The following is a 12,447-nucleotide window of genomic DNA, read 5'->3' as shown; positions in this document are numbered from 1 at the left end:
AATTCGAAGCTCAAGAGACAAAACAAAGAAAATCAACGAGGAGTATGACCAAACCTCCCCCCCGGTGTCTTCCAGATCTGCAACGGTCAATGTATTTCCTTAACAGGGAGGTACAAGATAGATCCGATCCATTTGCGCAGACATACGGAGTACAGGAGCCCTGACTAGGGCTGGGGCTACCATGGATGCTGTGTACTGTACTGTACTTATGTCTTCTTGGCTCTCGCTTCTCCTGTGCATGTACTGTACGTATGTAAGCAGAGTAACCATGGTCGATGACAAGGCAGCCCAATAATCATAGGCGGTCAGCGATGGGGACAAGTGAGCAAAAGGCCAGATCAAGGCGGATCTCTTCGGCAGCACGGAACTTGAGTCTAGGCGTCAATCCACCTGCAAGCGGCAGTGGAGACTTGATCGGGCGATGCAAGCCATTGGTGGATGGGCCCAATCAGAGCCCGTGAGAGACAGGGCGGGGAAGAATGTCGACGTCAATAATTCTCAATTGCTCTGGCACAACAACTTGGGTGGGAAAAGAAAAGAAATAATAATAATAATAATAATAAAAAAAATCACCCAAAGACGATAAGTAGTTTATTTCAATAGAGACTAGTAGTTACTTTTTGCTTTTACTTTTCCCGCTTTCCTGAGGCGTATGGATCAGTTTGGTTTCCAATCGTTCCTTTACCGACTTAACCTTTTTCTATTTGCTGGATTTTGGAATTGGGGGATTCTAGACTTGAGGTGGAAGGATGGAAGTTGTGCCAGTTCGATATGTAACTCGAGCCGACCAATGAGTGTTGACAAGAGAGGAATAAGACTCACCTGCTATTATCTGACTTAAGCCATATGACTTCCAGGAATACCTGGGAGTCGTGTATTTATGCTTTTTTCCCAGCACATTCCCAGAGGTCTGATAATCGGTTGTGCCGAAAGTCTCGTCAAACTGAACTATTCCATACGCTATTGACTGAGTTTTTCCATTCCATCCAACTCGGAAAGGGCGATTGGATCAGGGACTATTTTCCGCTTGGATTGATCAGATTGAACGAAACCACTGGTACTCCCAGTTTAGGTGGTACAATTGCCTTCCTACCGGTCTTCTGCCTTGCTAGATATGGTAGCAGTGATCGAGAACCTAGAAGTGATGCTGGTCCGTATTACGGAGAGATCCAGAGCGGTGGTGACTTGCTCTGTACCCGATGCATACAAGAACAACTTTTAGGTATCCGGTCGGAGTCACAGCGTCCAAAGGGTCCAGACAAAGAAGAGGGAGCACTCCAGATCCGGCCGATCACCAAGTCATCCTCCTTCTGCCACCAAACTCAGATCATATCAAGTCATCCATCCAAGCAAGAGTCATTAATCCCAGACCCCATCCAATTTCCTGAACCACCTCTTGACCAGTACTCGAACATTCTCCATTCCCAAGGGTCTATCCCCAATGTGAGGCCAGAAAGTGGGTCTCAGGCTTTGGGAGGCAAAAAAATCTGATGGGATTTTTTGGAAGGTCCGTGTATCTCCCGTTACGGTATCGTCAGCTTCTTGTGGACGCTAAGCCCCGATCAGCCACTATGAGGGCCTAGACAGGTCGGCGGCCTACTAGGGGTAAGGCGACTTGCAGTGGTGGTGCTCCATAATTAACACCCTTCTACAATAGGTTAGGGGAGGTAAGCATGGTCAATATCAGAAAATAGCAATCAGAAACCCGAAACCAGACATGTTATGGACAGGAGAGGAGCAGGGACATTATGCTTAAATAAATTCAATAGGGGAAAATTCGAACAGGGCCAAAATTACTGGTAAACATAATTACACGTTAATGCATCTTCTGCACAAGCATTCGATGCCTCCGACTGGACCTCGTGTCATGGATTCCCCAATCAGGCCAAGCCCGCCCGGTCTAGAACGCCGGTGGAAAGTCGCAGCCCGAGGGACAGTCTCTTGTTCTTGTTCGGGCTGTCAGTCTCTTGTGTCTGGGCCTCTGGGTCATTTCCCAAGCGTCATTATTCTCCTTGCGAGCCGCTGGCCTGACGACTCTTCTTCTCTTTCTCTCCTCTTTCTTTCCTTTCTCTTCCTTCTTTCTCTACGGCTTCTCTTTGCTTCCTTTTTTCGTTTTCTTCCCTTTTTCCTATTTCTCTTCCTCTCCTGAAATCTCTCTTATTTCCCCACCGTGTCATCACGATTCATCCCCTCCACCCTCCTCGCTTCCTTCTTTTACCGGGGCCTCGTCCACCTTCCATTCTTCACCTCTCCCGTCCCGTCTTCTTTCAACTCAGTATCCCTTCCACCCCTCCACCAATCTCGCCAAACCCTCTTAAAGTCACCCCCCCGCGCGAGACCCACGCTCTTTACGGAATACATCACGGACAGGACGGCTTTTGACTGTATTCCACCAATCCCGGAAAACCATCCATGCTAGCGTAGCCGTCGTCGCTGTCGGGGAATTCGTCCACAGACTATTCTTCGATCACATCTGCTCGGCCTCGCCAACTGGATGCATCAGCCACAGTGCCATGGACCATATCGGCCTTCATCTGTGGTGCGAGATAACTTTGTCATGTGTTCGCCATACTCAGACTCTAGCGTTTCCACCAATTCCTCATATATGCCTGGGGAACCCGGCTCACCGCAACAGGGAGCCGTGACCTCTCCAGAGAGACAGAATTCATCTCAACTAAGCCCAGTATCTCCTCAGCAACAACAAGTTCCATTTTCCTCGGACACAGGCTCCGGCCGCCTTAAACGGCGAGCATCTCAGGGATCACTCCTAACGAAGCCATCCCCCGTGTCTCGCTTTCTATCGAGAAGCAACGCCTCTTTACATCTCCCATCCTTCGACCATCCCGGCCTTTCGAAGACGAAGTCATCTAGTCGAATCGAATCGCGCACCCAATCAGCTGATTCTCGTCTCCGTCTTCATACTACTTCTGCGGCGTCGAGCTCGCTGGCGACTCGCGCATCCCAGTCCACTTCTACGGTGTGGGACTTCGAGACCAAAGGCGACTACCCCACTGCTCTCCCCCCAACACCTCCGGAAGACGACGAGTACGTAGCGTGGAATCCTCGGTCCGGAATGCTGCTTTTCGAATCGCCTTTGAGCAGAGAACCTGGGCCAATGCCCATGGACGAAGGTCCTAATGTGGACAGCGCTGCCAGAGGTGCTACTTCAGACGGCCTGAGTAGCCCATCCGATCAGCTCTCGAACGTTTCTCCCTCGAGCTCCGGAAGTCCAGGCTCATCTGGTGAGATGGATTGTGATCTTAATTCTTGGCTTGAGAATGGCATCGATACGACTGGTAGGTCATGATTCTAGAACCATGGGTGATCATTAGGCTCACATATCTTCTCTGGCAGTGTCTTCCCTACCATACCCGAGTAATACCGGTGAAGCTGTCAAGATTGTTTCTCAAATGCTCCCTTACCCATGCACAGCAGATAAGAACGCAGCCGTCCACACCAATGATGACGTGTTCTGCTCCCTCATTCAGGCCGTACAACGGCGCATCCAATCGGGACAATCGCCATCATATATCAACATTACTCATGCAGTTCCCGAACAATTCAGTCTCTCAAACCTTCCGTACTCCCCACCCAACACCCCGCGCTCCTTATTCGCTGCAGATGATTATTTCAACTCCAGTGTGTTTTCCAGTGCGGCCGTGGTGTCCGCTTACCATGATTTTCGGGGTGTGATCCAGGGAAAGCCATTGCGCTTTCCCATGCCGGTCGTACCTCCGTTTAGCGTACACCTCTCAGTCCTAGAACGGTACCTTCCACCATCATCTCCTCAAGAATATAAGGACCTTTTTAATCCCGGCCGCCCATCGTTCTTGGTCGATCGGATGTCTGAGCTCTCGCGTGACGGAGGGTCCTTACTGTTTATATACCCGACAAAAAGAGGTGGTTCGACCTTCAAATCCCAATATCTGGGACCTATCCTTGATCCCTTACTTCGACAGCTGGTGGTAGTAAACGAACTATCCGCCGACGTAGGCCGCTATTTGGGGAAACTTTCCACTGTCAGCCACATGGAAGACTTTGACACGATGCGCAACAAACTTGCGCAACTCTGCTCTGATCTGAGCTCGTCGTCATCGCAATTTACCATTGCCGATGCACGCAAGGGCAGTGCCCACATCGATCGTCATGTATGGACCGAGTGGTTCATCCACCAAGAAAGGACTCGGATGAAAGAAGTACTCAGTCTTTACTGGCAGAACGGCCGTCGCTTACCCGCAGCAAAAGCCGCTTCGAATATGTCCACCAATTATCTTCTGGAGGACAAAGAGGTGACCTCCGCCATGCTCCTGGGTGAGATTCTCGATGGTATCAGAAAGCGACCTTACGGCGAGGAAACTGAACCTCGCGATGGGATCGAACTTGGAGTTTTCGTGATTCGTCGGTCCCACTAAGATCTGTCGCTGTTGTTGGCCCAACTGCAGGTGCCTCCTTTACGGATCTAATTTTCTTACTCTTTTCAAGCCCTCCCGCTCGTCAAACCTCTTAACCTATTTTTTTTTTTTTTTTTATTTATTTTTCTTTGGATACATCATGGCGAATAAAACGGGAGGAACTAGTGAACATGGTGGCGTCTATGGTGTCGGTTCTGGACATGACTTTTTTGGTGGACAGTCCAGGGACATTAAACTGCATTTTCATATCGGATACGGAGTACAAATACCCAGCATGTTTGTTTTACGGTGTTTGTTTTATGCTTTGTGAAGCGAGACGACCAACATGTTTAGATTATGGATATAAATGATCAAACCCAAATGAAACCATACTATATGGCCTACATGGTATACAAAACCTCGTTCCTCTAGGGTATTAGTGATGGGTTATGACCCTTGACTGGATGCTTATCACCAGTGCCATTCCACACCATCTGATTCGCCTGGAGTGTGTGAGAGATACAACGTCATCCACCCTGTGGCCAAGACAGGCAGCTTCATTTCATTTCGGTGTATCGTGTTTCACCCACCGAAAATAAACACAAGCCTTCGTAAGATGTAACCCTAAGTACCAATATTCTTAGACATAAATAGTATCTGTACCAGAGAGACTTCTTTGTATTGTCTAGAAGTATGTAACTTACGGAGTACAGAATCTTACTATCATCTCCGAGCGGTGTAAAATGTTGCCGGCACTATACTGCATCGGGCCAGCGGCTGGATTCCCGCTCTCTGCTCAGCACCGGTTTGTTCGTCTCCTCACCACAGTCTCTCCTCTTTTTCTGTCCGCTAATTACTTATGTGTGCTCTTCCTCAAAGTCTTTTGTTTGTTGGTTTTCGTTGCAGTGATTTTCCTACCAAGTTGCAGTGATTGCAACACTAAGTACTCATTTTGCACACCTTTCTGCTTTCCTCTCACAACCTGCTCACCTTGCGGCCAGCTAGTATAGGCCTGGACTAGCCATGGCTTACTCTCCTGCACCGGCATCGCCTGTGCCTGGTGGCCCTGGTCCCAGTTTGGTAAATAGCTTACACTCCAGGGGCCGATCCGCAAGCCCACCGACCAGCGTACCTCTTTCTAAGCGAGACAAGCGGCGCAGCGCGCTGCAAGAGCGCTTACAAGACCTCACGGCCTCCTTCAGCCAAAACCGAGATACCCAGTTTCGTCAGCAGCTCCATGCCTTGCAATGTGATATGACCCTCATCAACAATGCCGATCCATACTCGCCTGGTCCTCTGCCGGACTCGTCGGAAGAGATCGCGCACTTGATAGAGACTACTGTCGGCGGGGGAAAATTCGCAAAGGAGATGTCAAGTCTGGCTGGCATGTGGTATTCGCGCTTTGTGCAGGAGGTCAATCAGGTTAAAACCGAAAAGGATGCAGATTTGGCTATGCTGGTGGTAAGTGTTTCCTTGTTTTGGGCCATGTAGCTCTTTTTTTTTTTTTTTTTTTTTGCACGGTCGTGTCGTTAGGCACTGGGTCTTCTCTATCCTTTTTAAGGTTTGCATGTGCTAATGGACTTTGTATCAGCACCGCCATAATAGTAATCTAGAACGGTTTCAAAAGGAATACGCTTTTCGCGTCCACTTTGCCGAAGAAGAATACAACCATCTGTCCGCTACCCTTCGAGAGCGCCTTGTACAGACAATAACGGGCAAGAGGACTCGCCTGATGCGCGAGAAGGAGCAGCTGGATATTGCAGATACTAATGCTCTGCTTCTGCATCCCAATCAGTTCAGCATCACCAATCCCTCTAGTCCTGGCGGAATCCACGGGAACCGCAAAACCCGACACACCCGCCACCGTGTCGATCTGGTGGACGAGCTGGGCAATGGTATTCTTGCGGATTTCAATAAGAGAAAGCGGAAGGCTCCTGAGGAGGACGTTGGATCCCCGGTACGGGAGGGTGGCTACACTAACCCGGCTGAGCGTGCGAAGGCCCAGGTGGCGGCGCAGCAGCATGCCCCGTCTTATTCTATACAGTCCCTGTTCACGGAGAAGGAGCTGAGTGCCCATGCTAATCAAGCACACGTTGCCACGGTCCATTTCTTTTCTACCTCTAAGCGTGCCGATCAGCCCTCCGGTGCAGCGACGAACGGTAACAACACCGATGCGGAAGACGCGTCTGGGGCAGATGGCACGGAAGACAACGGCACTCCTGCAACCGACATGGCGCGGACCGCTAGCCAGAATTTCCATGCTACCCGCTCTACCCGTGGACATGGCAACCATGCCCTTAATGCGCTCGCCGAGCTGTCGGATAAGCCGGCCGTCCGTCCCAATCTTCCTTACAATATACTCGCCAATTACCATGCGCGACCCAGCAACAACGGCGCACCTCCGCTGCCCCCCTTGATGAACGAGGAAGTGGATGATGACTGGGCCAGGATGGACCGTCTCCACGCAAAGCCAGCAGGCTATGTGGATAAGGGCTTGATCCAGCTCCTCGTAGAACCGGTCCCGGCCGAGACAGACGGGATTCCGCAGAACCCACACCGATTCAGCATGTTACATCCTGACTTCCCGCCCGACATGGGCATACATCTGCACCCGATCGAAAATGGGAAGACAAGACCAGAGTACAGCAGCGACCGGGCAAAGAAGTCCAGAACCGGATAGATGCCCACGTTTGCGACTCTTCCCTTATTGGCGTTTATATGATCATGACTTAGAATTCACGGGCAGCGGGAGAAGCTATAATACCATGATGGGCGTTAGGAAAAGCCATTGGATGGCTGGAACGGGACGGAACAGTGTCCCCAATTTCATTTCTCAATTGTGAATTGTTTTTTTTTTTTTTTTTCTCCTTGCTTCTATCGCTTTAATGCTGGAGTCGAGTGTTTTCTGCTTGGGACCAGTTTGTTTGAGAAGGCATTCTGAAGATAGATTCGACCTGTATCTCATGTTGGAAATAAATGTGTGAGATTTGTACAGCATAGGCTAGTGCAGTGTAAGAATCCGATGTTTAATACATTGAATAACTTATTTATACTTCAACTAGTACATGTAACAGAAGTTGTGTCAAGCATCATTGATTATGGAGCTTAAAATATACATTCCATAATAAAACTATTGAGTACAGCTATACTCAGAAAAAAAAATCAAATCCTACATCGCCAACACATATATTATAAAAACAACCCACTATCCAAAACCACCCAAACAGAAAACACCCATACAACGAGTCCTACTCAATAACAATCCCCGTATCAAAATATATATACCGTAGGTCAATATACACAACATCCTAAAGAAACCCAATCCACCAATCACCAACCCTCCGAAGCTACGGAGTACTACTACATAGGTGATGATCATCCAACACTGGCAGTTCCAACTGGAAAGCAAGCACCAGACCATGTATATACCTCATTTATACCTGAAACTGTACAGGAGAGATGTTTAAGTTATATGCCTCTGGCTCGATTTGCTATCCCTTTTCGGTTATTTCTTTCCGTCTCCCTTTTTTTTTTTACACACACACACACACACACTCTCTCTCTCTCTATATGTATTTTGGGGTTTAATACTAGGTTCTTTGAGTTGACCCTTGCCTGTTACCGATTTACTGGTAGTTACTATTACTACTAGTAATCTACATAATGGATGGAGTGGAGTGAGTATCCCTGTTTAACATATGACTTGTGCATAGGTAACTTCCGTAGCCGTTGGTTGGACTCTTAAGATGGAAGAAAAAAAGGGTTAATATTCCATAGTCACTATAGTAAATTAATTGTGTACATTGTGTACAATACAATACGGAACTAACTAAACTAGACAAATATCGGATTTGGGAGTGGATGGATGGTTAGTATAAATGGATATAGTGGGTGTTCTTTTTTTCCTTTCTTTTTTATTTGTATTTTTTTTTTGTTGTTCAACGGGATACTATAGGGTTTCGTAGAATGTTACTGATTGTGTTTCTTGGGTTATTAAAGTATCTTGTCATGAGAATGGGATTATTGCATAATTCATCTGAAAACAAGAGATGCATCGTGTATTCTAAGGAAAAAAAACTTGATACATTTACTATCCAGAATTATCTCAGTGACCTATATGTCACAGCCTATGAACAATCTGAGAAGCAGGGATAAGTAACATGGTCTTTGAAAGCAAGATCAAATAAGATAAAGGAGCGTTATGATCAGAAGAAGATGCTGAAGAGAGCGGCGACTCCCATCGCCAGCCAGAAGCTGGCGGACACAGAGGAGGCAGTGTTAGCGAGGGGAGGAGGGGTCTGGGTGGATGACGGCTTGGCTGTCGCGCTGGGACGATGGCTGGAGATCCAGGTTGACGAGCCGGAGACCCAGGGGTTCGGGATGCCCGAGGAGTGGCCGGGGGAGACGCCGGTGGGGGCAGGGCCCGGGATCAAGCCGACGGTGGTGGAGTGGCCGGAGGTGCCGGTGCTGAAGGTCACCTGGGGCACGGTCACCGTGTAGGTGGAGTAGGTGATGGTCGTGCAAGGAACCTCTGGACCGGCGGTTGGGTGCGGTGCCACACTGGTGCCGGTCACAGGGGCAACACCTGTCGGGCGAGGAGTGGGGATCAGAGTGATGGTGCTCGGAATGCCAGTGACAATGCCGGGGTTTCCGGGGATATAGGGAGCGCAGATACCGGTGAAGTAGGAGAGCGCGGACTGGATCTCTTCTTTGGATGCACCCCAGGCCTGAATACAGCTGATGACCTTGTCTGTGAACTCGTGGCTCGGGCAGAAACAGCCGGGGTCCGCGTTGGAAGTACACTTGGGCAGAAGAGGGAGCCAGGTGTTGATACACTTGGGCACCGAGTTAGGGCACTCAGTTGATGGAGCGGGTGAAGAGGGAGCAGGAGCAGGGGGGACATCAGTGGGCTTCACGGCAGAGCTGGAAGTCTTGGTCACCGTCGAGACGGTAGTGAAGACAGACGTCGTGGTGGAGCCACCGGAGGTGATGGTAGTAGTAACAGGGCATGTAGTCACGGTTTCGTAGGTGACGACCGTCGTGGCACCCCCGGCAGGAGTGCTAATAGGCTCGACTCCAGTAGGAGCCGGAGTAGCAGAGCATTTGGTGCACACCGTGGAGATCGAAGTCAGCGTGACAGTTGACTGGGTCGTGAAGACGGAAGTGGTCTTGGTGCCACCGGCGGTAGCAGTGGTAGTTACTGGGCAGTCGGTCACGGTGGTATATGTAACGACGGTCGTGGTGGAATCCTCTGGAGGCTCCTCCGGGGAAACGCCTGTCGGTGTAGGAGAGGTTCCGGTTGGAGTGCCGGTAGGTTTGCCAGTAGGAGTAGCAGTGCACTTGGTGCAAATGGTGGATGTCGAGGTAAGGGTGACCGTGGACACCGTGCTGTAGACGGAAGTCGTGGTGACGCCGCCAGAAGTAGCGGTGGTAGTCACTGGACAAGTGGTCAGGGTTTCCCATGTCACCACAGTGGTAGTTGAATCTGGAGGGAGGGAAGAAGATCCACCATGGCTAGTTGGGTGAACTTCCGACGAAGTACCAGCAGTACCTGTGGGAGCGGGGCTGCTCGGAGAGGGAACCTCGGAGGAACCGCCAACAGGGGAGCTTCCAGTAGGCTTTCCAGGGGTTCCAGTGGGCTTTCCAGGGGTTTCAGTAGGCTTCGTGGGAGTTTCGGTCGAGGTAACCGGGCAGACAGTGGTCGAGACAGCAATGGTGGACGTAACAACCGTGGTCGAATCTCCAGGGCAGTTGGTAACGGTCGGTGCACAACTCGTGATGGTGATCAAGCTTGTAGTATACACGGTCGAGGTGGTCATCTTGACGGGAGTGCTAGGAGCCGGAGGCGTGACTGCATCGGACGAGGACGGTACTGGAATCACTGGAGTAGACGAGTGTCCAGTCGCAGTCGGACTTGTATGGTGATGAGAGGGGGTCGGAGTTTTCTGGCCAGCGGAGCATTCGAACTCGACATTCTGGATACCGAAGACGACAGCATCCACGGAGGCCTCCTCCGCGAGTTCGAACCGGACGGAGCTGGCACCACCGCACTGGTCGTTGGCGACGACAGTTCCCTTCGGAGAGCATGGGGCGACATGCTTGCAGGAAGAACCATCGGGCATGTCATAGATGATCTTGATCTCAGCCTCCTCGCCGGTCACCAGGTGAAGTTTGCTGATGGAGAAGGTCTTATCACTGCCGGACGAGATCTCCGGGGACGTCTCATCGTCCTTGGAGAGTTTCGACTCGATGCATTGGCCCTGTAACCGTCAGTATGGACATCATTGTATCCGCCGGTCCGTGCCCACTTACGGCAAAGCCACCACCAACAGCAGCACTGAAGCTGCTGCTGAAAGAGAACCCAGAGAATGCGAAGCCAGCGAAGAAGTCAAAAGAACCAGCGGTGAGGCCAGCCCAGTTGAATCCGCCGCGCATCTCGTCAGAGCATTCATTATTGGTGTTATCCGGGCTAGTATAGCAATCATCTGTGCCCCACCACTAGAGAGTCATCAGTCTGGGATCAACGAGTCTCTTCATGCATGAACACTTACGGCGCCCGAGGGATGAGCCTGGGCCATGGCCAGGAGAGAGGCGAGTGCAACTGAAGTAGCAACCTTCATGGCTACTGAGGTCACCAGCCAGTGATGGAACGAATGGAGGTAAAATCAAGACGAAAGTAGTAAGCAGTAATAGTCGTAGTCGTGGAAGAAGGTGGTATAGTTCAGTATTATTATTCTCGACCAGCAATAACAACAACACCGTAACAATGAGATAACGAAGGACGGGCCAGCAGGTGAACCCCGAGATGAACGAGTGGATTGAGTCAAAGAGATGCAATAGTACAACAAGGGCCAAAAGAGAGAAAAGGAAAAAGGAAAGGTGAACAGATGGAAACAGAAGGGTTCCAGGGTCTCCGGAGGGGCTTCGACTACTTATTATAAACCGGTCAAGGTTTCATTTGGCGTGTCTGATGTTTTTTCTTTTTCCTTTTTTCCTTGTTTCTTTTCTTTTCGCTGGACCCTATTTTTTATTCGGTCATGCATGAATAATTCTTTTTGGCCTTACTCCAGTCCCGGACTGTGACGGCTACTGGTCGTCCATTATTCCTGAATATTATTTTTATTTTTTCTTGTCTGACAACAATGACCCTAAAGTATAGCTGAACAACCAATCGTCGACTGCCGCGCTGTCCCACTAGTGCAGGTACCTGATCCACTCCTCCAATCACGGCGCCCCCACCAGGCTGCATTATTTCCACCTGTCCTACACATTGCAAATGGGAGAGCGAAAATATGCGCCTGGATCACGAATTAAGATTCTTCATCCTCTGCAGAACGGAGAGCAAGTACCGATATGCGGGAGTTCAAGTCTTCAGACGAACAGGTGTGAGGATCAGAGCTAGTCGAGCCTATGGGGAAGGAAAACGGCGATGATCGCTCAAACAGCCGCCGGATCGGCAGAGGGTCCTTCCTCTCAGGGCGGACTAAAGAGTAGAATCAGAACAAGACAATCCAACAACAACACAAGCAGGAAAACGGTGGTGGCGAACCGCTGTGTCCCAGTCCAGAATCCAATCGAAATTGCGCTCCATCCCCAGGAGGGAATGATGTAAAATATGCAATTTGATAGATCGAAGGTTCCGTGGAGAGACACAGAGCCACCTCGAAAGGGGGGACAATCACCCCGCACGCAGTATCAGAGAATAATATCGTTGCATCAGTATCGAGGGTTCACAGTAGGGCCAGAATGGGCGACCGTCACTCCACAGGGCGTCTCGCTTGAAACTCAGCCAGTGTGAGAGGGTCCCCGAAGCCTCTAATTTCACGGGAACTAATTATAGGGTTCTCGATTCTTTGACCGAATTTCCTGGCATGGATCTCACCACGCACCCTGTTCCCTTCCCCCCCCAGCGTCGATTAACCGCCGGACAGGATCACCAACCGCCCGAACCCATCCTTTTACCCGATTAACTCTTTCACGCTCGACAATTAAACTTCAATAGGGTAGACACAGCGAGGCGCAGATAATGAGCAAAGTAGCTCCGAAGACGACAAAC

The 12,447-nt window shown here is 50.1% G+C and overlaps 5 protein-coding genes across 5 annotated transcripts; 3 read left to right on the top strand and 2 right to left on the bottom strand.

The window, feature by feature from the left end:
• Window positions 1–665: 665 nt before the first annotated feature.
• On the top strand, window positions 666–1,713 carry BDV37DRAFT_105389 (uncharacterized protein). The gene is made up of 3 exons (XM_032078252.1): window positions 666–1,443; window positions 1,508–1,605; window positions 1,658–1,713. The coding sequence occupies exons 1-2, from the start codon at window positions 847–849 to the stop codon at window positions 1,553–1,555; spliced, it is 645 nt and encodes a 214-aa protein (XP_031942047.1). The 5' UTR covers window positions 666–846; the 3' UTR covers window positions 1,556–1,605; window positions 1,658–1,713.
• A 609-nt stretch (window positions 1,714–2,322) lies between these two features.
• BDV37DRAFT_105350 (uncharacterized protein) lies at window positions 2,323–4,497 on the top strand. The gene is made up of 2 exons (XM_032078250.1): window positions 2,323–3,296; window positions 3,355–4,497. The coding sequence occupies exons 1-2, from the start codon at window positions 2,495–2,497 to the stop codon at window positions 4,410–4,412; spliced, it is 1,860 nt and encodes a 619-aa protein (XP_031942046.1). The 5' UTR covers window positions 2,323–2,494; the 3' UTR covers window positions 4,413–4,497.
• Window positions 4,498–5,088: 591 nt separating this feature from the next.
• Window positions 5,089–7,096, top strand: BDV37DRAFT_105352 (Sds3 domain-containing protein). The gene is made up of 2 exons (XM_032078251.1): window positions 5,089–5,852; window positions 5,983–7,096. The coding sequence occupies exons 1-2, from the start codon at window positions 5,415–5,417 to the stop codon at window positions 7,069–7,071; spliced, it is 1,527 nt and encodes a 508-aa protein (XP_031942045.1). The 5' UTR covers window positions 5,089–5,414; the 3' UTR covers window positions 7,072–7,096.
• A 443-nt stretch (window positions 7,097–7,539) lies between these two features.
• Window positions 7,540–7,873, bottom strand: BDV37DRAFT_246814 (uncharacterized protein). Its single transcript, XM_032081795.1, has one exon. The coding sequence runs from the start codon at window positions 7,810–7,812 to the stop codon at window positions 7,597–7,599; it is 216 nt and encodes a 71-aa protein (XP_031942044.1). The 5' UTR covers window positions 7,813–7,873; the 3' UTR covers window positions 7,540–7,596.
• Window positions 7,874–8,334: 461 nt separating this feature from the next.
• BDV37DRAFT_246812 (extracellular serine-threonine rich protein) lies at window positions 8,335–11,415 on the bottom strand. Its single transcript, XM_032081794.1, has 3 exons — window positions 10,943–11,415; window positions 10,704–10,889; window positions 8,335–10,651 (listed from the first exon to the last, which is right to left on the bottom strand). Exons 1-3 carry the CDS (start codon window positions 11,009–11,011, stop codon window positions 8,597–8,599), a joined length of 2,310 nt encoding a protein of 769 aa, XP_031942043.1. The 5' UTR covers window positions 11,012–11,415; the 3' UTR covers window positions 8,335–8,596.
• Between the last annotated feature and the right edge of the window lie 1,032 nt (window positions 11,416–12,447).

This window comes from Aspergillus pseudonomiae (genome assembly GCF_009193645.1).
Source record: "Aspergillus pseudonomiae strain CBS 119388 unplaced genomic scaffold BDV37scaffold_28, whole genome shotgun sequence".
Taxonomy (NCBI): Eukaryota; Fungi; Ascomycota; class Eurotiomycetes; order Eurotiales; family Aspergillaceae; genus Aspergillus; species Aspergillus pseudonomiae.
This window is presented reverse-complemented; position numbering and strand designations above follow the sequence as displayed.